Source organism: Sturnira hondurensis, unplaced genomic scaffold, assembly GCF_014824575.4.
Source record: "Sturnira hondurensis isolate 20B ecotype Veracruz unplaced genomic scaffold, ASM1482457v3 Scaffold0000648, whole genome shotgun sequence".
Lineage (NCBI taxonomy): Eukaryota > Metazoa > Chordata > Mammalia > Chiroptera > Phyllostomidae > Sturnira > Sturnira hondurensis.
This window is the reverse complement of record NW_028073279.1, coordinates 7,301,535-7,325,590: the sequence shown is the minus strand read 5'-3', so window position 1 is coordinate 7,325,590 and position 24,056 is coordinate 7,301,535. Positions and strand designations below refer to the sequence as shown.

Sequence of the window (24,056 nt, the reverse complement as noted above, 5' to 3'; positions counted from 1 at the left end):
ATAGCAATGTAATAATAAACTTAAAATGTTCAATACTTAATTGAATTTGCTACCAAAATTATTTAGCTTATAAGAGAGGTTATTCCTTTAAATTATTTAATAATTTAGAAAAAAGTCAAAGTTATACTTAAAAAAAGGCATTTTATAGTAACATTTATAGCTAACATTTACTAACAAAAAACTATTTGAAATTTTACAAAGCCCTTTTAATAACATGAAATGCTAATGTAAAATACTATTTTTCATTGATTATCCAAAATGCTGACACACAACGATCATCCAAAATGATTAATTCCTCATGCATCAGGTTAGTGGTACATTTGCTTTTTTAATATTCAATTATAGAGTAAGGTTATTGATGTTTTGGCTTCTAATAGCCAATTTCCAGAATCAGTTTATAACGTTCTTGGTCCAAATCACTATTCACTGTAGGAATCCTGATGGTTGAGGACTCCAATTGAGATAACAGAAATTCATGACTACTTCCTCTTATTGATAAGTATTTCTTTTGTGCTCTTATTTTGTAAAAATGTTGGTTTTTCCTAGACTGCTGTTGATTTGTAACTTCAATTTCTGTGCTTTGCTTTTTTATACCATCCATCAGAACAGTACTACTCAGATAAGAATTTCTTTGATGATCTTGAAATGTTTTGGTTCTTGTTACCCAAGTATTGCTGTAAACAATATTTTATGAGACATTTAATTTTCACTTGAAAATTTTAACAAGTCATCCAGTGGAGTTACATTATGTGATATATAGACTTTGAGTACATTTTTTAAAGGCTTTGAACAATATTTGACAGGTGAGACACTGTATTTGCTCATTGGTGTTACTGCAGACAACAGTCTTTCAAATTTGCCAGTTTTAGCACTCATTTCTTGAGTAACAGTTTTACCAAGGACACCTACAAATTTTTTTGTTAGGCTAGAAAAAGGCTCTGAGAAATTTTGGAGTTTATTCCAAGATGCGTTTTTGAATGTCTGCATGGTAGTTTTCTTCTTTAATTTATCCTCCGCAACTCTATGGCTCACTTCAAAAGTTGTTGCTTGTATACCTTTCCTCCATGCCGTAGGCGCAGTGCTTTTGGGTTTGAAAGTAATACATTTATCATTAATTAAAGATCTGAGAAGTTGACAGTTTTTTTCTAAAACAAAATTGGCTTTTTTATGTGGGCAAATGTCTCTATTTTCCATAGGATGGGGAGGAAGTCTATTTGTTGTCAAAAGTGACATTTGTACATATTCAGTCTCATGGAAAATTATGGGATTTGTATCATTTTGTTCCTGTAGATCAAAGAAAAGAATACTTGGTCATCGGTCTATTGAGGCAAGAAGGCTACATGTATTTTTATACATAAAATAAAATATTCTGAAAGTGACTACATAGAAATTTTAATATGAACAATAGTGGTATTCAAAAACCCAAAATACACTAAAAACCACATAATCAAAAACCCACATATGCCAAAAACCCAAGCACTTGTATGTGACATACTTCCTCCTCTTCTTAATATTCTACTGAGATGTTAGAGTTAAAATCTGAACTTTTGGCCTCCTAAAATCCTTTTTGAAATAAAGTGGGATATTGGTAGAATGAAATATTAGTCAGCTTCCATGTGTAGAAATAAGAAGCATATCAGAAAATGGATTGAGTCAAAAGTCATAAGAAACATAGCCCATCACAAGCCCAAATTGTCTGAATATCCTAATAAATAACTCAGAAAATCTAAAATTATCTTTATAATGATTACATGTTATCATGTCCCAACACAGCACATAAAAAGTGCTAAGTATATATATTTGAAGAATAAAGTAACTAAAGTAGTAGACTGACTTAAAAATAGATTATTTTTATCCCAGTGGTAGCAAAATCTGCATATATGAGCTAGTCAGTAAACTCTTCCACAAATTTCCATTCTAGGGCAGAAAAACTAACTCCAAAGAAACTGTTAAATATGAAGGTTACCAGCATTTATTTTGTAAACTTTGACTCAATGAGTGCTACTTTACCTTTAGAAATATGATTAAAATTATAAGAAACTAGGATATATCTGATTTTATATTAGTGTACTTATTTTGAAAGACATATTAATGCCTATGCTTTCTCCAAACATGACCAAAGATTTAGTTTTGCAATCCACTGGTAATGCCAATGTTATCCACTAGGCCACCATAGTGGAGATCTGTCATATCTTTGGTCTGTCCAATACCTTAGGAAATTTTGTCACCTTCCAAGTCTATGTAACCTTAGGGAGAAGCAGAAACTAGCTTTAGCAGCCTCCCTTGAAGTTAGGGCACAGACTTGTGACCTGTGATCTACCAATAAATTATATTGAAGACAAGTCTTTAGTTCATAAAAAGCAAGCACTATGAAAAAATGAGCACTGTGAAAACTATTCTAGTGAGGATGGTGGTAGATATATCTAGCTCAGACAGGCTGCAGAGGCGAAGGCCTTAGAAATAGTGTCCCCTGCATGCAATCAGAGTTATTTACTGTTATCTGTGATCAGCAGCATGGGCCCCAGGAGAGCACCCTGAGGCTGTAAACTTAGTGACTTCTGACTGGATAGCTTTCAAGGCAGATTGACTTTCCAGCCTTCCCAATGGCTCTGTGAGCTACCAAATTGCCGTTAATACATGTATTTTCTGGTTGAAATAGCTCAAGCAGATTGACAAAAAAGTGATATATGATTCTCTTTTTTTTTCAAATTCTCACCCATGGACATATTTTCACTGCTTTTAGAGAGAGAAAAAACATCGATGTGAGTGAGAAACATCGACTGGTTGCCTTCCAGACGGATGCAGACTTGTTATGTGCCCTGACTGAGAATTGAACCCAGAACCTTTCGGCTACGGGATGACAATACAACAAACTGACCCATTGGCTGGGGCATGATTCATTTTTTAAAGTACCATTTAAATTTTATATTTCTCCACAATTGAGAAACTTTGATAAAGCAGTCTTCATAAAGAAAACATCAAATGTTCAGCTGGTGCAAAGGAATCCCCAGTTTGGGGGTGATGATTCTAAAAAGAGCATTAAAACTTTACGCATGTAAAACCAAAAGAAGGATTTATCAGAGATTCTGGTCACTGGAATGTGATATTCCCAAAAGCAGTGTGAATACACATATTTACTGAACAGAAGTAGATATTCTTATTACCATGGGAGGAGTCATTGTCTTTGCCGGACTAATGTTGATTATCTTGGCATTTGGCTTTTTCAGTTCATCCTCAATGCATAAGGGGAGCAAACTTTTCTTTCCTACTGAATGGTACTCACTTAACTGATCATTTCTGACAGATTCATTTTCTTTTATATGAAAATCATTCATTGGTGGAGATTTTTTCCTGAAAATGAACACAGGTTCAGCATAATTGTCTATAGGCCTTCCTTCAGTTTGTCAGTTTTTGTCTGCTTCACCCATTCCTCAAAGTTGCTGCCAACCCCTCCCCCAAACCCTCTGCTATAAACTTTCAACTTGGGAAAAAAAACGCATTCCTGCCTGGTTTGGCAGGGTGCACAGCAGAAGTACTGGTGGAAGCAAGACAGTGATCTGTGTGCCTCTTTGGCTTTTGAGTGGGATAAGGAATATTGTGTAAGTTGAGGAGACCATCAAAGGTGGAGAGGTATTTCTACATTCTTTTGTTGAGATTTTGGGAGAAAAGTGGTTAGGCAGAGAGGATAAAATCTTCATTTCAGCCCTCCTTTGGTTCACCTGTGACATGGTCACTGAGTTTAGGTTTGCCAAGGGGCTGGCATTGTCATGGTGGGGTAACCCATAGCAAAGACTTGGCATAAGTGTTGGATAGGCTAGCAGGGGTGTCCAACCTGTTGGTGTCTCTGGACCACACTGGAAGAAGAGTTGTCTTGGGTCACACATTAAATACACAAATGCTAATGAAAACTGGTGAGCAAAGAAAAGGCTTTTAGTAAATTTACAATTATATGTTGACATTCATAGTCATCCTGGACTGCATGTGGCCTGTGGACTGTAGGTTGGACATCCCTGGAAGGGCAGGCAGACAAAGGATGTGGCAAAGACTCAGAGAGTCCTGCCATAGGAATGACAGTTAAGAGTGAACCCTATGTAAGTTCAGAGGGAATAGACCATACAGACAGGAAGCACAAACAGCAGCAGTCACAGAACAGCTAGGAAGGAGACCAGCAGTGCAAGGATATTAACAAAGACCCTTCATCAAGTGCCTCTCCTCAATATCACAAAGTCCATCTCAGAAACAAAGAGAAGGACTGAGATAAACCTAAAAAGTCTCCATATTATTGCACCAAACAAGTTTTAAAGCACACCAGATTAATTTTTCATTATAGAGTTTGAGAATCTCATGAGGAAGGTGAGCTTTACACAAAAATAAAAAGCTACATTTCTTACATCCATGTTGTAGTGTAATTAAATTTATGTTTCTACTAAATTTGTGTCTAAAAAACACTATGGTCTTCTCCCCATTCATTTTTCCAGGTCTTTCTCTCCATCTGACTGTAAACTTGCCACAGATAGAACAAGTGTTCAAGGTCCAAATGTAATGCTGACTCACTGAACAGTCTAGGATTAGTCACTGGATTGTAGTATGGCCTAAGTAGTAATAATCTGGAATAAATTCATTTTGGTCTAGAAAATAAAAAGGCAGAACTCTTCTTATAAGAAACATGATTAAATAGAATAAAATGTTTAAAAATTAAAAATAAATTACCTTTCATTTACATAATCTTCTAAGTGACCAACCAAATCAAATAATTCCTTAGGGTTTTTTTCAGTTTGAGCTGAAATTATAAGAAAAAGAGTTTTATAAAAGGCACACATATACTATGGCATTTAGAAAATATTGTGTGTGAAATACTTTGCAGTATAAAATAACATATACAGCCCTGGCTGGTGTAGCTCAGTGGATTGAGCGTGGGCCTGCGAACCACACAATCGCAGTTCAATTCCCAGTCAGGGCACATGCCTGGGTTGCAGACCAGTTCCCAGCAGGGGACTTATGAGAGGCAACCATACATTGATATTTCTCTCCTTCTTTCCTTCCCTTCCCCTCTAAAGATAAATAAATAAAATTAAAAAAATAACATATACAAAACATCTGGTATATTGCCTGATCTTCATCAGCTCCTCAGTAGAAACTTCTTAAGTGAACAAGATAGAACTGGAAAAGATTACCTTGGATCTATTCATACAGTTAAGGATCTAATGTTTAGCTAAGACAGATAAACATAAAATTGGTCCTGAAGATTTTTGTGGAAGAAAGGTATTCCCAAATTTACAAATACCTTCAATATGTAAAGTCTTATTAGCCAGTAGGAAGCCTCAGATGGTTAAACACTGTTGGTATGGAGGGAAGTTAGCAAATGTCAACTAGATCTGGCCAACTGGCATAAAGAAAGTATCCAAGGTTGAACTCTTCCATGTATGCTTGGTAGCCAATCCAGCATTTCTCCATCTTCTTAAAAGTGTCCCCAGACATGCATGCTATTAGCAAAAAAATTCAGCTTTTTTTCTTGTCCCCAAGTAGTTTGTATTCTAGTGCAGTGCTTCCTGGCCTTTTCCACATCATGGCAAACATTATTGATTAGTATCCTTTGCATAGTATACCAGTATAAACATGTGAGAGCACCATCACCAGGCTACCTTAGGGTCAACCCAGCAGTCTTGAAAGTTAAAGGATCAATATTTCAGCACACCTATAGTATACCTATAACCCTCCGAACACAACAGGTTACCATAGTATATTGGTTGGGAAGCTCTGTTGTAGAGGGAGGAAAGAGTCAATAAATAAGTAAATTGATCAAAACAAATATACAAAATAATTTCAACTACTTGTACATACTGTGATGAAATATAAGCATGGTACTTCACCTAGGGAGGCTATAGATGACCTCTCTCAAGAATCTGAGGAAGAGATGGAGGCAGCCAGGTTAAGGGCTGAGGAACAGCCTACTAGGCAGAGGAAAGAGCAAGTGAAAGGTGTTAAACCAGCTTGGAATCTGAAGGAATTGAAAGGCCAGGGTTGCTGGAGTATAGTGAATGAGGGGGAGGGTGAACTAAGATAAAATGAGACAGGTTCCGGGGGCCAAATCACATAGGACCACATAAGCCATTATGAAGAGTTGAGACATTATTCTGGTTACAATGGAGACCATATGAAGGGGTGGGTTTTTTAAAAAAGATTTTATTTATTTATTTTTAGAGAGAAGGGAAGGGAGGGAGAAAGAGAGGGAGAGAAACGTCAATGTGTAGGCTGCCTCTTGCACATCCCCAACTGGGGATCCAACCTGCAACCCAGCTATGTAGCCTGACTGGGGATCGAACTGGTGATCCTTTGGTTCTTAGGCCAGTGCTCAATCCACTGAGCTATAACAGCCAGAGATGAAGAGTTTTAAATGGGATAATAAAGTAGTTTGATCTTTTCTTTAGAAAGATTCCTCTGTTTGCTCAGAGAGGGATAGTCTACGGCAGTAAGGAGGAATGTGGATGGCAAGAGCAGCAATGGTGTAACCAGTTAGAAGGCTGCTGTGGTGTTCCAGAGAAGACATATTGGTGGGTTAGACAAGGACTGTAGCAGAGGAGATGGTGGCCTTCAGGTTATAATTTGGAGGTAGAGCCAGCTGTACTGACTGGTGGATTGAATACAGAGAATAAGGGGAAAAAGGAAATCAAGAATGACTTTTAGGTTTTTGGCCTCAGCAACTGTGTAGATGTCATTTAGACAAATGGGGAAGGCAAGAGGGAGAAGGATAGGTCCACTGCTTGATACAAAGGACTGGGTTGCAGTAACCTGGCTTGTGAAAAGAAACAAAAAATCAATCCTTGCCACTGCCAACTGGGTATACAGGAACTAAGTCAAGCCAAGATGGAATGGTGAACCAACTTCTGGAATCTTCTTTCAAATGACTTCGTATTGTAATATATAACAAATGTTCTCTGAGTTTGGGACAAAATATTCTAGTTTTAATTTAATTTAATACAGTTTTCTTCTCTTTCTACTTATGTTGCCTCTTCTGCAGAGAGACTCAAGAACTTTCATACAAGGAATGCTGGTTTGCTAAAAGAGTAGACCAGCCTGTCACTGATATAAGGGAACACTTTGGAGAAGATGTGACCCTTAAGTGGAATCTTAAAGAATAATGTGTTAAAGAGAGGATTGCCCATTTAACAGTTATTTTCCCCTTTTCTTTGCTAACAGAACTCTGCTCTCATCTTCCTCCAAGCAACTATGGCCCTCAAATGAGTCTGGCTCTTGCCCAGCACAAGGGAGTGAATCTCAAATGACCTAAGCCTATGCTTTTCTAAACGTGAGCTACAACTCATCAGTTTAGATACTACCAATTTAGCATCTCCTGACCAGCATTTAAAAAAAATGTAACAGTGCATCACATGGATCTTTAGTAATATCTGTACCAAAAACTAAATACTGCAATCAAGCTCACCTTACAGAAAGACAAATAATTAGGGCTCCATGAATCTGAATCTTCTGCTCCACATATATATTAGATTGTAATATAAAAAGCAGTTCTTACTGTGGGTTGTGTTGAAAGTTGGAAAAACTGCTCTAAGACAATCATGATTTATTGGTTTAGATATGGGTACAGGAAGATAGTCTAGGCTGGGGAGACACAAAGATAATTCTGCTGGAGGGATTTGGGAAACATTATCTTCATTTTCACAAAGTGACCAGGGAGCTTTCTTCTTACAGTGGATATTGTTACCCATAATAGTTATCTTAACTAGTAGTCACTGTATTGTACAGCAAGGCTAGGAGGACAAGCTGCCTGGTAAGACAGTTGAGGAAAGATGGAGGAAGTAGATATTTGATGGCATCAATAAACCTCTGAAATAATCAGTGCTGAGATTGCTTTACTGAGGGACTTATTATTTGATAAAATAAATATCTTATTGTTTAGGCCACATGTAATCAGATTTTCTTGTTTAAGTGCTGCTAAAATTGTCCCAGTTACTAAAGATGAATAGGAATCTATCAGGTGGAGAAATATGTCCTGAGCACAGAGAACAGAATGGATCAAATCATAGAGTAGTTAGAACAGACTATTCATTGTGACTAGAATCAGTCTGGGCAAAGAGACAATAAAAGGCTTTTAACAGCTTGTATTCCATACTAAGCAATCTGACTTTATCATTTTTTCTAATAGAGAGTCTTCAGGTGTTATTAAGTAGTAAAATAGTCTTAGTAAAATAGTCTGGCAGTATGACCAGATTCTGATAACCTTGGTTAAAGATTTTCTTCATGCTATGTTTAAAAGTTAGATGCAGTTCATTTTCAGTTATTTTAATATAAACACACATTGTGTATACCTGTAAACAAAATAGCATCTTTCTCCTTCTTATAAGTGTTAGACTGAGTGCTGGGAACAGAAGAGGTTGCAGGGCCCAGTGTTCTTCTACATCCTTGTCTAGGCTGTGAATATAGAAAACGTAACGGCTTGGCGTACTCTGCCTACACATCAGAAAAAAGAAAAAAGAAAGTGTTTTAAAAATCATTTCTTTCCATGTGTATATTGATCATTTATATTTGATTCACATTTGGAATGTCTAATCATGATAGCTAGTAGCAGGCTAGTTCTTTTACTACTTTAAAAAATAATGTTCATTTAATTATAAAAAATACCCTATTTGTTATAGGGCATTTATTTTTCGATTCCTATGAGGTGGGTATTATCACCACTTTATGAATAAGGAAACAAATCTACAGAAATTTAAAATTTTGCCTATACTCACACTTTTACTAATTTTTATTCTTTGTCTTTTAACCCTAGCCTTTATATCCATATAAATTTATTACTCCAAATTCAGGGAAAGTCTAAAGCTCAAATACTGAGAAACAAATAGCCTTCTCAGTTAAAAACAAGCTTTACTCTCTCATACACAGAGTTGGTGCAGTAGAATAGCCCTGAATAAAAGGAGAGAAACTGGAAAGAAATTATCTAGATTTTTCTAAGTTAGAGTCTCACATTGGCTCCTTCTGTTTTCACTTAAATACACATATCTAGATATCAAAAATATACATATGCATATGTAAATATAAACAACACAACTTGTGAGTCTTCATCAACAAGCCAAACATTTGTTTGGCACAAATTTTTTTCACACTAGGTATGGAATATATTTAGTTTTGAATAATCTGAAATAAAAAATAAAGCATAAAAATCTAGTCCAAAAAGAGCTCACATCCTCATTGGATATATATGATTATCATACATGAAACATTAGTAAATAATGTAATAAAGAAATATCACTAAGAACCAAGCTAATTAATAAATGAGAATGAGTTTATAAAAGAGGAATATTAGTGAGGGCTGAAATAGACAGGAATGATTTCGTCTATGAGGAAGAACTTAATGCTAGAATTTGAAAACGAGAGTATCTGAGAAGAAGCCTGAAGTGTTCATACGACAGTCAAAAAACCAGCATATTTAGAGCAGGGGGCATTGATCATTTATTGAGTATGAAAGAGAAGTTTGAATAGGTAAGAAGGAGAATTGTGAAATAGACTACAGATGTCTTGAAAGTCAAACAGAGAAACTTTAACATACAGAAAATTACTGAGCTAATATTAATTAATTTAAAAGTAAACAACAACTTTTCAGTTCTTTTTATAAGTTGGCATAATCTTGACACCAAAATCTGAAAAGATGAGGTACCAGAAGGTGATGAGTTTTCACAAATTCAAAATAAATTACTACTCAACACTATACAATAGAACAATTCATAATAGCCAAATCAAATTATCAAGAAATTAAAGGTTCCCAACAGTTATGTTATTATAACTTACCACCCAATTGGTTAAAGGAGAAAAATAATGTAATTATTTTCATAGGTAAAATATTTAAAATACGTTTTATAAATTCAACAACCCCAGTGATAAGAATCTATGTCATTTCCCTGCAGCCTGAAGGACTTCCTTAAGTATATTTTGTAACAGAGGCCTGCTGGCAATAAATTATCTCAGTTTTCTTTTACTGAAAGTGTCATAAGAATATTCTTGAAGGAAACTTTTGCTTGATAAAAAATTCTGGTTGATAATTTTTTTTTTGCTTTTAGTTTGTTCATGATGTTCCAATGTCTATTGGCATTCATAGTTCTGATCTCCATAGTTTCTAATAAGATGTCAGGAGTATTTTTAATTGTTTGTTATGTGATTTGTTTTTCTCTGGCTACTTTCAAGATAGTTTCCTTATTTTTGGTTTTCAGCAGTTTGACTATATGCCAAAGTATGGTTCTCTTCATATTCATCCTGCTTAGTGTTCACTAAGCATCTGGAATTTATAAATTTGTGTTTTTTCTCAAAGAAGGAAGTTTCTGACCACTATATCCTACCTTATTCTAGCTCTCCTTTCCTTTGTGGACTCTTATTCTACATTTGGCAGACCTTTCAGTATTATCCCACAGGTTTCTGTATCCCTTTATACTAATTTTATTTTCCTTTTTTAATATTGTATAATTTTTATTGATCTATCTTAAAGTTCCCTGACACTACCTTTATTCTGTTTTAAGATCAACCAGTGAATTTTTTCATTTCAGATATTATATACTTTTAGTTCTAGAATTTTCATATTTTAAAGTAGTTTCTATTTATCTGATAAGATTTGCTCTTTTTTCATTCACTGTGAACATATTTTTTTTAATTAAATATAGTTATAATAGCTGCCTTAAACTCTATTAATTCCAACACTTGGGTCTTCTCAAAGTTGTTCTCAATTGTCTTCTCTTTTGAGATTAGGTTTAATTTTTTTGGTTCTTTATTAAGTTAGATTTATCCTGGACATTACCACTGTTATAATGTGGAGAGTCTGGAATTTATTATATTCCCACAAAGATAATTTATTTATTTATCTACTTATTGCCAATAAACTTGATTGACAACAATGTAATCTTAACACATTACTTTGTTCTACAATGAATGGCTATTTACAATGTCATAATAACATAAATGCTATTAATAGAATTTTAGAATTCACTTATAGATAAAACATAAGGGCTTAATCAGAGTTGCAAACTGAATACAATTATTGACCTCAAAATTGTGAAAGTAAAGATACGTTTGACCTATGGAAAGAGGTATGGAGAAAATAAGACTGCTAAGATTCATCTTATATAAAGGTGAATCAAGAATTAATGATTAAAGTTAATGCAAAAACATTTTAGATATATTATTTTAAGGCACAAAAGTTAACAATAGAGGTAAAAAAGTAGTTACTTGGTACAGAAGAGGGAGAGAGGTGAGATATTAAGCAGCGTAACTAAACTAATTCAAATCTCTTTTTGTAATTCTTCAGTATTTAATGTTTAAAGTTGATAAGTAAAAAAAAACCAGTAATATAAACTCATTCTTTAGAACTATAAAGTTATTCGTAAGAGGAATTGAAACCTGACATGGTTGTTTATGGTTGCCACAGAAAAAAAAATGGAGCAGAAAGCATAGAAGGAGTTGGTGTTTTTATTAGTCTTGCTGTGTTATTTTTTTTAAATATATGCATACTTTAATTTGTATTTTTATTTATTTATTTATTTATTTATTTATTTATCTATCTTTAGAGGGGAAGGGAAGGAGTAAGGGAAAGAAATATCAATGTATGGTTGCCTCTCATGGGTCCCCTGCTGGGAACTGGCCTGCAACCCAGGCATGTGCCCTGATTGGGAATCGAACCGCGATCCTTTGGTTCGCAGGTCTGCACTCAGTGCACTGAGCTATACCAGCCAGGGGCTTAATTTGTATTTTTTTAATTAAAACATTATATATTTTGTATAGGAGCTAGTAAATTTATTATAAGTAAACTTAATGTAATATTATAATATTTCTTGGGAGATTTTTATTACACATGAACCCAAATAAACCATGTAGTTGAGGACAAAATTAATATTCTGGACAGTGAATTCTGAATATTAATTATATTTTTAAATTTTAATAAGCAGGAATATGCAAAAATTATAGGATGTTATTATGTATGGTCCAAAGTATGTATTTCTTTATGTTTCATTATCCATGCTGGCAAGGTTAATAGTAAACATACTGATATCTAAGAGACTCTCTTAAATGATGTTCTTTTGCTGATTCTCTGAATTAATTTCTCTCTCTAGTCTCCTAGATAAAACCTACTGAATGATATCCAAGGTATGCTGAATGCTCAAGGCTAGTTAAGCTTCTTTTCGGTATGTCCACAAACTTCTGCTCAATTGATTATTAAGACTCAGTAGTGTTGTTATTGTAATTATATAGCTTCAATTACTATAGCATGCTCAAAAATGGTCTTGGCAAAACATCAAAAGATTAATAAATAGATGTATATTTTCATATTTTAAATTAAAAAAATTTTGAACTCATGCATGTATAGTTTATGATACCCTATCTTAACCAACTTTATGATAACTGCTAGACCTCATAATATTCAATAAATAATTTTATTGTACTGACTGTTTAACAAATAATATATTATTGTTTCTATTATTTCCATATGTAAAGTTTTCCATAATATCTGAGATAAAATCACTTTAAAGTTTTATGCTTTTGAATTCTAACATCCATTTGCTTTTGGCATTGATAGAAGCATATATAAAATCATTTGGGTTAGTCTGAATTGCTATTAAGTAATTATAAACATACAAATTAAACCTACCTCATCTATATCCTTAAGAAAAAGTAAAGGTCTCTGAGATCTTGATTTTAGATATTCTCCTACTGGTTCTGAAGAAACAAACCGAACATAAATGGCATTTCCATACTATTAGACCACTTTTAATTTAGTTTCAATGAATTATTTTTTTACATGTAGTAAACTTTTTAGAAATGTAGTTTTTCATCTTTTTGCCTAATAAAATTGCTTTTACATTTTTAGAGCTAAATATATTCTAGAATAATTTGTTTTAAAAGCAAATTTCTACTAACAGAATATAACTTTCAATTACTTACTATAATATGATAACACTGTATCTTGGGGAAAATGATATTCTAAATAAAATAGAATCATACTTGATAGTCAAAGAAATATTTTCATGAATTCCTTTGAAAAGAGATATACAGGGTCCGGGAAAAGTAATTTCTGCTTGAGTGTGGTTGATAGAGTAATAATATGGGTGTAATAATTTATAGTTTTAATTTGAACATTTCATCTAAAATGTCATATGGTGTGCTTGAGTGTGGTATTGTTGTTAAGGAATTACATGCTTATGATTTTGTTATAAGATATTTTGTAACAAAAAAGGGGCAGTATTTGTATCAGACCTTGTATTTACTTCACCCTGAATCCCCTCCATCTGTAATTATGAGTTTTATCAATCTGGATTATCATTTAATGGGTTGTCTTAAACTTGACATAACGTAGGGTCAAGCACATGACTTCGGATTTAGAAAGTCTGGGTCTGGGATCACAACCTACTTTTTGTGTGTGTGAGTTATATAGCCTTGGGAAAGTCACTTAACCCGTCTGAGCTTTAGTTTTCTCATCTATTAAGTGGAAATGATAGTACTTAATCTTAATATGGATGCTGTGAGGGTAAATAAGATTCAAAAAAAGATCTAACAAACTGAATAGAGTGTATGGTATTCATTCAATGAACAGTTATTTGTTATCCTCACCTACAATATGCCAGGTACTGCTGTTAGATTCTAGAACTGTGATTTCTGACCAATGATGTAAACATTTTAGTGGGCAATACAGAAAATAAACAAGTAAAGAAACAAAGGAGTCAATAATTATAAATTGAGATACATGCTATGACAGAAATAAACAGATTTTGGTGAGTGAGGAGAACAATACAGGGAGGTACAATTTAGATAGGGTAGTTTTTATGTACTGAATGTTTGTATCCTCCTAAAATGTATACACCAAAGCTCCAATTCTCAATGTGATGGTATTTGGAAGTTGGCCTTTGGGAGGTAATTAGGTTTAGATGAGGTAATAAGGGTGGAGCCCTATGATGGGATTAATGCCCTTATAAGAAGAGCTGGAAGAGGGCCTTCATCAGAACCTGGCTAGACTGGCACCTCAAACAGACTTCCAACCTCCACCTTCCAACTGTGAGAAATAAGTATTTGTTGTTTAACCACCCAGGCTACAGTAGATTGTTATAGTAGTCTAAGTTAAGAGAAAAATTGGTACCGAGAAGGGGATACTGCTGAAACTAATACTTAAAAATATGGAAGTGGCTTTGGAACTGCGTAATGGGTACCTGCAAAAAGAGTTTTGAAGTACATGCTAGCAAAAGCCAGTATGGCCATGAAGAGATTTTAAAGGCAATTCCGGTGAGAACTAAGAAAGCGGGGAGCTATAGAAAAAACACCCATCTTCTTAGAGAATACATAAATAATCACATGCAGAAATGCTGGTAGAAATGTGGATGGGCAAAGCCATTCTGACGAGGTCTCATACAGAAATGAGGAACATGCTATCAGACAATGGAGAAAAGGCTATCTTTGTCATAAAGTAACAAAGAACTTGGCTGAATTGTGTTTGTGTTCTAGTGTTTTGTGGAAGGTAGAACTTGTGAGCAATGAAACTGAATAGTTAGCTAAGATTTCTAAGCAAAGTATTGAAGGAACAGCTTGGTCTCTCCTTACAGATTGTAGTAAAAGGTGAGAAGAGTGAAATGGATTGAAGACGAAATTGCTAAGCAAAAAAGAACCAGAACTCCAAAATTTGAAAAATTCTCAGCTTTTCAAAAAAAAAAATGAGAAAGTACATTCAAAAGAAAACACTGAGGGTAGGAGGGACTGGCCGTTGGAATGAAGATCGGTTTTGGTGCGAACCACAGAACTAGTCAGCCACCCCAGCAGAGGCACTGCCAGTTTGAATTGAAGCGGATGGAGATGGGATAAAATGAAAGACTGCTGGACTTCTTAGGTTTCACAGGATGGAACCATAGACCTATTTGTTGCAAACATGTGCTGTATTTCAAGACAAGGGAAGAATAATTGTGAAGGCAATTTCTAGACAATCAGGGCTGTCTCTTCAGTTCCAAAAGTGGAGGCCATTTTCTCATTTGCAACAGGCCTGAAAGCTTCCACCCAAAGCCTTAGGGTGGGCAGCCTGAAGCCTTGGGGATATGACTCTTACTGGGCAAAGTTGTATAAGTGGGATCCCTGCCTAGCAGAGTTCTGGGTTGGGGGGATTGTGACTCTGCCATGCAGAGCTGTGGTGGTAGGACCTCAGCCCCAGTGGGTCCAGTAGAGAGAGCACCAAGCCAAAGAGAATTAGCCTTGAGCCTTAAAATCCCATGAAGTGTGCCTTACTAGGTTTTAGATTTGGTTGAGACCCATCACCCCTCACTTTGTTTCTACTTTTCTCTTTTAAAATGGGAATGCCTGTCCTATGTCTGACCCATCTTTGTATTTAGGAAGCACATAATTTGCTTGGTTTTGCAGGTTTACAGCTGGAGACAAATTTTGCTTCAGGATGGAGACTCACCTTGAGTCTCACCTATATTTGATTTAGATGATATCTAGATGAGACTTTGGAGTTTAGTGATAATATAAAACTCAGTAGGGGAGTGAAATAATTACAGCGTTTCAAGATGCATTTATTATCCAGAAGGAGGGTATCATTAGATTTTCAAAGGATGAATATTGTAATTCCTGGTGTAATAATTTAAAGAAGAGAGATTATATCATTTCCAAATTACTAAAGCAGAAAAGGTTAAAATTTTTAAAATTAAATTGTAAAGAAGACAAGAGATAGAAAAAGAAGCATACAGTCAACAGGAGAGATAAGAAGTACAAAATAAGATGGCAAATTTAAACCCAAAGATTTTGCTAATTATATTAAGTATAAATGGACTAAATGCTCCATTCAAAGACAAAGATTACCAGAATAAATTTTAAAATCTAGCAACTTGATGTTTATAAGAGATAAATCTAGAAAGGTGGTAATAAAATAATGGAGAAAGGTGGTAATAAAATAACGGAGAAAGATATACCATACAAATGTTAGCCAAAATAAAGCTGTGTAACTACTGTATTATTGAATAACGTGAAAGTCATTTTAAAATGAAAAAGGTTCGATTCACTAGATATATAATAATTGTAAAATGTTATGCAATTAGTAACATGGCCTAAACTATATTAAAAATATGTAAAGCAAAAATTGACAATTCTACAAATAAGATAGTAATTTTAAAATTTCTCAGTAACTGTCCCAACAAACAAGCAAAAAAATCAGTAAGGATACAGAAGAGTTAAAAAACACAATGTACAAATTTATACTGAAAAATACATATATATACATATATATGTATATGTATATATCTTTGTATGTATGTACATACATATGTATGTAAATGTGTATACACATATGTATATATAATGTGTATATATATGTATATAAACACTGTACTGGACAACTACAGAATATACATTATTTTGAAGTACACATGGAACATTTATAACAATTGATTATGTAATGGGTAATAGTGCAAGTGTTAATTAACTACATGACTGAAAAGTAAGATTCTTAAGCAAGATATCTATACTTGATTGATTAAAAAACAATAAAAAGGGAACTCTTAGGGTTAAACTGAAAGGAAACTCAGAGATTTTCTTTCTAGAAAAATAAATGAACATACAAATATATTCCCAATTTGTGAATTATATAAATTATCTATTCTAATATTTAACATCTCTTCCTCTTAAGAAATTCTTTTTTATGGCTCACTAAAATTTTTCACCCTGCAGTTATAACCCATATACTCTCAAGCAAATGCTTTCAACAGAGACATCAATTTATCAAGAAACTTTAAAGTACAAATTAATAAATACTAAAGTATATAATAAAAAACACTCATTAATAAATCAAAGGAGAAATAAATACATTACACAAAGCATTACCTATTGCTTTGCCCTCTTGATTTTTTGTATTTGTTGGCACAAGGTGTGGTTTTGAATTTAATTTTTTAAAATTACTTTTTGTAGGTTGAGGCTTATTTTCACAGGAGATATACCTGGAAGAAATAAAATGAATGCAGTTAATCAGAAAATTTATAAAACCAATCTAAAAAATAAATTTGGAAAAATGTGTAGAAGTCCCACTTATAAAAATTTGCATGTTGCTTTATTGATATATTATAGGACAAAATGTAAAAGATTGGGGCCTATTAAGCAGGAGCTGAAAATATTAGTGATATTTATTTAAAGTAGAGAAACAGGAAGCTGCTGTTATCATAAAATTGAAGGTACCTCAGGAAACTATTGTTCAGGAGCTAATTAACCCTTTTAGAAAAATGCGCTGGAAAATTCTTAAATGGGATACTGGGAACATTGCCAGACTTGAGTCAAAGTGGTGGGACACAGAGTTAGGATCAGCCCAGATACCAGATCACAGGGATTTTTTCCCATAGAATGTTTAACTATTGATGGTATGTAAGAAAGTTAATGGTATATAATTCATGCTATTTCTGATCTCTAAATGCTTATGATTTTGTCAGACCTCAGACACTCATCCGTAGTTGATATTACCCAGTCCCACACCTTTTGATATTACCTATAGAGACATTTGATGTCCCCAGATGCATAGTCTAGTCCCCAAACTCTTCCCTGATCTCCGAATTTATATTTCCAACTGCTGCATGACTTCTGCATTTAGATATATTATAGCTACCTGAAACTTAATGTATTTAAAACCAAATTCTTGCTTTCACCTCCTTCCCAATCTGTTCCTAACAGGCTTCCCCATTTCCATTCAACCAGTGGCTTTGGCCCAAAACTCTGCAGTCACCTTTGATTTCTTTCTCTTACTCCCCATTCCCAATCTGTCAGCAAATCTCACGAGCTCTTTCTTTGAAGCACATCCCAATCCAACCACTTCTTTCCTTATTACTTTCACTCTAGTTGAAGAGCCTTCATCTCTTATCCAAACTACTATATGCCTCTAACCTTCTGTCTACTCTTGGGGCTATCACTCTTGCCCCCAACAACCATGGAGACATCTGTCAAATATAATTGTGATTGCCATTTCCCTTCCATTGTTTCCTATCAGACTGAAATAAAATTTAAAATCCTCACTGGAAGACAGAAAAATTTCCCCCAAATCTCATATTTCTAAGTAAAGGAATTCCCATCGAATGTCTCTCCAGACCCCTCTCTCTGCACTCCTACTCACCCCTCACCTCCACGTGGAGGCGCAGTAAATTTTCCAGCTGTTTGGTTGAAGAAAAGGAACTTAAGCTCCAACTTAAGGACCTTTGTCTTTGCTCTTCCTTCTGCCCATAATATTCTTCCCCAGGTCTAACTCCCAGTAGAGTGCCTACTGTATGGGCAGTTTTAAGCTCTTCACATATATTAATCCACCTAACTCACACAACTCTATGGGTTACATATTATTATTATCCCCACTGTAAAAGATGACGAGACTGAAGCACAAAGAGGTTATATAACTAGTCCAAGGTGACGGCTATTAGGAAGCAAAGCTAGGATACAAACCATTTGGTTTGCAGGCCACGCTCAATCCACTGAGCCACACCAGCCAGGGAAGTTGTCGGAGGAAGTACAGGAAAACATGACTGCTGGCTGACGGTTGAGTTGGACCCAGGCAATCGAAGGCTCCTCACTTCCTCTCTGTCCTTGGAATATACACTCTGCCTACCCTTCCCACAGTGGGAGCTGTTCCAAGGATATAGCTTTGAGAAAGTAGGGCATAATTGAGCCCGTCTGGACTGAATCCAGTTAAGGTCTCTATATAAACTTTTAAGATTCTGTTGAGTGAATGCAGAGATCTATTCATCTTGCAACGCTCAGAGACAAACACGGTATGCAAGTTCCCTTGCCTATTAAATTACTACCTACAGACAAAAAAACATATACATATACATATATATAATCAATTATGCTATTACAGTTGTCCTAATTTCCCCCTCTACCCAGTACACCCCCATTCCCTTCAGCAATCTCCCCGCTTTTTTCATGTCCATGGCTCATGTATATAAGTTCTTTGGCTGCACCATTTCCTATATTATTCTTAACATCCCCCTGTCTATTCTGTACCTACCAGTTTGTATTTCTTTATCCCTCTACCTTTTCCCTTATTCTCTCCCTTCCCCCTCCCAGCTGATCACCCTCCAAATGATCGCCATACCAATGATTCTGTTCCTGTTCTCCTTGTTTGCTTAGTTTGTTTTTTAGATTCAGTTGTTGATAGTTATGAATTTGTTGTCATTTTTAAAAAATATTTATTTTATTGATTATGCCATTACAGTTGTTCTATTCCCCCCCTTCATTCCCCTCCACCCTGCACACCCCTCCCCCACCACTCCCCCCCCTTTCGTTTATGTCCATGTGTCACAAGTTCTTTAGATTCTTTATTTCCCATACTATTCTTGCCCTCCCCCCTGTCTATTTTCTACCCACCGTCTATGCTACTTATTTTCTGTATCTTCTCCTCCCTTCTCCTCCTCCCACTCCCCTGTTGCTAACCCTCCATGTGTTCTTCATTTCTATGGTTCTGCTCCTAATCTAACTGTCCTCTTAGTTTGCTTTTGTTTTAGGTGTGGTTGTTAATAACTGTGAGTTTGCTGTCCTTTCACTGTTCATATTTTTTATCTTTTTTTTCTTAGATAAGTCTTTTAACATTTCATATGATAATGGCTTAGTAATGATGAGTTCCTTTAGTTTTACCTGGTCTGGGAGGCACTTTATGTGTCCTTCCATTTTAAATGATAGCTTTGCTGGATAGAGTAGACTAGGTTGTAGGTCCTTGCTTTTCATCACTTTGGATATTTCTTGACAGTCCCTTCTAGTCTGCAAAGTTTCTTTTGAGAAATCAGCTAATAGTCTTATGGGAACTCCTTTATAGGTAACTCTGCTTTTCTCTTGCTGCTTTTAAGATCCTCTCTTGATATTTAACCTTTGGCATTTTAATTATGATGTGTCTTGTGGTGTTCCTCTTGGTGTCCATCTTGTTTGGGACTCTCTATACTTCTTAGAGTTATACGTCTAATTACCTTCACCAAATTAGGAAAGTTTTCTTTCATTATTTTTTCAAATAAGTTTTCAATTTCTTGTTCTTTCTCTTCTCCTTCCAGCACTCATATGATTTGAATGTTCATACATTTGAAGGTTCCAGAGGCTCCTTAGCCTATCCTTGTTGTTTAAATTTTTTCTTCTTCTTACTATTCTGGTTGAATGTTTATTTTTTGTTATGTTCTAAATCATTGATTTGATTCTTGATTTCATCCCCTTCATTGTTGGTTCCCTGTGAATTTTTCTTTATTTCACTTGGTGTAAACTTCATTTCTGCCTGGGTCTTTTTTTATGCTGTTGAAATATTCTGATACTTCAGAATTCTGATAACCAGTGTTTTGAACTTTGCAACTGATAGATTTTTTATCTCCATTTTGGTCAGTTCTTTCTCTGGAGTTTTGTTCTGTTCTTTCATTTGGGGCATATTTCTTTGTCTCCTTACTCTGGCAGCCTCCTTGTGTTTGTTTCTATGAATAGTTAGAGCTGCTTTGACTTCCTATCTTAGTAGCATGGCCTATTATAGAAACACACACCAGTAAGTTGAATTGGGTGGAGCCTTAGGTAATCAGTAGGGCAAGGCAAGCTGTGTGAACCAGGTTGATGGAGTCTCTGACATGGGGTCACTGCTCTGTGTCACTGTGTATGGGAGGGTTCAGAAAAGGGATAATAGCCATTGCCTGGAGTTTTGTCTAGGAGGAACCTGTCCCCTGGCACCCACCCCAATGCCAGATACTTCAGTTTCTCTCTGTATGCCACTGGTGCCCTTCCAACTACCACCCTGGTACTGGTGCCCAGAAGGGGTAAGTCTGCGTATGTCCTAAGTCCAGTGTGGACCCTTTAAGAGGAGACACCTGAGAACACTGCAGTTTCTTCTGCAACCCCAAACCCCACTGGTTTTCACAGCCAAAAGTTATGGGGATTTACCTTCCTGGCACTGGAACCCTAGGCTGGGTGGTCTGGTGTGGGGCTGGGATCCCTTCCGCCGGAGGTATACCTCCTGATTTTTATCCACCATGTGTGGATGTGGGACCTGCCCATTCTACATCTCCACATCCCTGTGTCCTTCCGCCTACCTCCCAGCCAACTAGTTTGGATGAATGTGACTTCTTTATTTCCTCGGTTGTCTAACTTCAATACAGTGTGATTTTTGACAATTCAGGGTGATTGTTATTTTGTAGCTTAGTTGTAATTTTTGCTGTGGTTTTGCAAAGAAGTGAGCCCAGTTTACCTATGCCTCCATCTTGAGCAGAAGCCTAATATTTTTATATTACAGCTAATTTTTAAAGGAACTTTTGTTAAAGAGTATGCCCCTTTTTTAAAACATCCAATTATAAGAAGTTGCAGAGAAGAATAGTTTGGTGTTTATTGAGAAATATTAAAACTATGTACAAATTAAAAGCAAAGAACTGACAGATATTTTTGAATGTATAAAACTCTCTGCTTATCAGAAAAGTAATCCTAGGAAGGTATTTCTAGGTAATAGAGGCTATCACCTTCATCAGTTACCATTGATCCAAGAGAAGCACAGACATCCAGAGCTAATAATAACACAGAAAAGATGCCTCTGGGAGTCACTGACAAAGAATTTTAATCGTTTTCAATCCTATCTTTATATAAGAATCATCTGGGAGACCTTAAAAATGGCAATGCCTGGGCTGCACTCCAAACCAATTAAAGTAGAATCCAATTATTTGAAAGCTCTCCAGGTAATAGTAATGTGCAGTTGGGGTGGAAATTACTACTCTGAAAGCAAAGCTCAGCTACAAAGGAACTTGGGCAGGTTTCATCCATCAGCTCCAGGTTGAGTGTTGCTATGATGTTCAGCAAGCGAAGGAAAGGAACGGAACAGATGTTGGTATTAGGCAGCATGATTAGAGCGGCACATAAGGTACAGCAGTGCCTCGCAGGGTGGTTCCAGGAGCAGCAGCATCAGCATTACCTGGAAACTTACTGAACATGCAAATGATCAGGCCCCTGCCAAGACCTACTGAGTCAAAAACTCAGAAAGTGGCGTGAATTAGATTGACATCTTTGTTCAGTGTTGCAGTGAGGTTTTGTGAGCACCGATGGAGACTTATATCTTAGTTATAAGTAAAATAGTTTGTAAGTCCAGGAGCTCCACCTCAAGATTTAGAGGAACTGAATCTATACAACTAAACTGATGTAACCATAACCAACATATTATTGGTGATGTGAAGATAGAAGCTTTCTGCCTTATGCTTTGTTATTTAAGCAATCATTCTGTTATGACTAGAAAAGGACTCACTGCAAGATGAGTTGCTTCCTGAAAGAGGCAATTTCTGGAGATAATATGAATTTAGTAAAAGCTTGGGTTTTCTGGGGAGCCCTCATAACTCTTAACAACCTCTTTTGCTGTTCAGTGATATTTCTAAAATCCAAATCTGAATATGCATCACCCTGTTTGAACCCTTCAGTAGCTCCATACTGGTTTAGGAGATTGTCCAAAGTTCTTTCCTTGCCTTTGGTGATCTGGCCTTTATTTACCTCTTTTGCTTCACTTCTTAGGCCCCTCTCCAGTCTCCACCCCATATCCCATTCAAGTCTAGCGACGCTGAACTACTGTTGGTGCCTCAAATTAACTAGGCTTTGCTTTGCCTGTCTCTGGCCCACTGTTCAGATTGTTGCCTTGGCCTGGAACACATTTTCCTCTTTTAAATCTGCTGCCTCTTCACTAACTCCCCAGGTCTCACCTGAGCTGCCATTCCCTCCAGAAAACTTCTGCAGATCCTCCCATTAGGAATCTCTCTGTAGCAATCGGTGTTTGCCTGTTCACTTATCTGAATTCCCCTCCTACACTTTAATACACAGATATATTTCCCTGTTGCTGTTGTATCTTCAGAGTACAATCGTCACTTAATACTTATAGAAGAAAATCAATACATGAAAATTATAATAGTATGTGATAGCAAAGCTATTGCACCAAGATCAGCAAAAGTTATCTGCAAGGATTTTTTATTTGAACTTGGTTTAGAGCCCTAGAAAAAATAGTAAGTTGTATCAGAATGAGAATTATTCAAGTATGAGTAAAATCTAGTATTACATTAATCAGCAATTTATAACTCATTTCTGGAAATAGAATACTAGGTAGTTTAGATCAGCTATCCTTCTGAGAACAACTAAAAATGTGGGAAAATGTTAAAATATTTGTTTAAAGGCACCTGAGAGCTACCTAAAAGCAGTAAGAAATTAGGCCAAAAGTGAGGAGAAAAGAGACATTCAAAGAGGTTTTCTTGGTCCTATCTCACAGTATTTCTTTAAAGATTTTATTTATTTATTTATTTAGAGAGGGGAAGGGAAGGAGAGAGAGAGGGAGAGAACTCAATGTGTGGTTGCCTCTTGCATGCCTCAAACTGGGAACTGGCCTGCAACCCAGGCATGTGCCCTGACTAGGAATCGAACCAGCAATCCTTTGGTTCACAGGCCCGTGCTCAATCCACTGAGCTATAACCAGCCAGGGCTATTTCTTTTGGACTCTCTTTACATTTCTGATGCCTAGAAAAATTATATAGCATTACATACATACACAATGCCAGTGAAAGACCAAGTATGACATATTCAGACTATTCCTTGCAAGTGCACAAAGAAGCTTCCTTGATTTTCTAGGTGGACCTTTCTCTTTTCCTTGCAGTGTACACCCTGAGAAAGAAGATACCTACTAAGAAAGACTCCTGGTGGCTAGCTGGGCTCAGATTTTAGCAAACAGAACCTAGCAGCTGTTTATACACAGGGGCCTTTCCCGCAAGTTGAACATACAGGGAGAAGTCTGCACTGAACTGCCTGGCCACACTATGTTCCTGCCGTTGAAGCAGCCCTTACAAAGGAGTTCCTGGAATTGTATTTCAACCAATTGGACTGGAATTTCCCTGTCCAATCAGAGCTGCAGTTATATCCCCATCAGCATCCTCACTGACCAGTCAGAGCAGCTCCATTCTGGCCAATGAAGACAGTACCTTTTGCACAAAACAAAACAAAACAAAACAGCAAAAAAAAAAAAAAAACCATTTAGGATTTGGCACCTTCATTTGTATGAGGACAGACCAATCGGGGACCAGGAGTAGTGACTT

At 35.9% G+C, this 24,056-nt stretch overlaps 1 protein-coding gene across 1 annotated transcript in view; it reads right to left on the bottom strand.

The window, feature by feature from the left end:
* Positions 1 to 211: 211 nt before the first annotated feature.
* Positions 212 to 24,056, bottom strand: part of CUNH1orf141 (chromosome unknown C1orf141 homolog) — a 35,962-nt gene continuing 12,117 nt past the window's right edge. Inside the window, exons 5-10 of the mRNA XM_037043984.1 lie at positions 16,846 to 16,958; positions 12,644 to 12,711; positions 8,325 to 8,466; positions 4,711 to 4,780; positions 3,165 to 3,351; positions 212 to 1,284 (exon numbers count right to left, since the gene is read on the bottom strand). Of these exons, the coding sequence (XP_036899879.1) occupies positions 700 to 1,284; positions 3,165 to 3,351; positions 4,711 to 4,780; positions 8,325 to 8,466; positions 12,644 to 12,711; positions 16,846 to 16,958 (1,165 nt within the window). The 3' untranslated portion in view covers positions 212 to 699. The remainder of the gene's footprint in view (positions 1,285 to 3,164; positions 3,352 to 4,710; positions 4,781 to 8,324; positions 8,467 to 12,643; positions 12,712 to 16,845; positions 16,959 to 24,056) is intronic.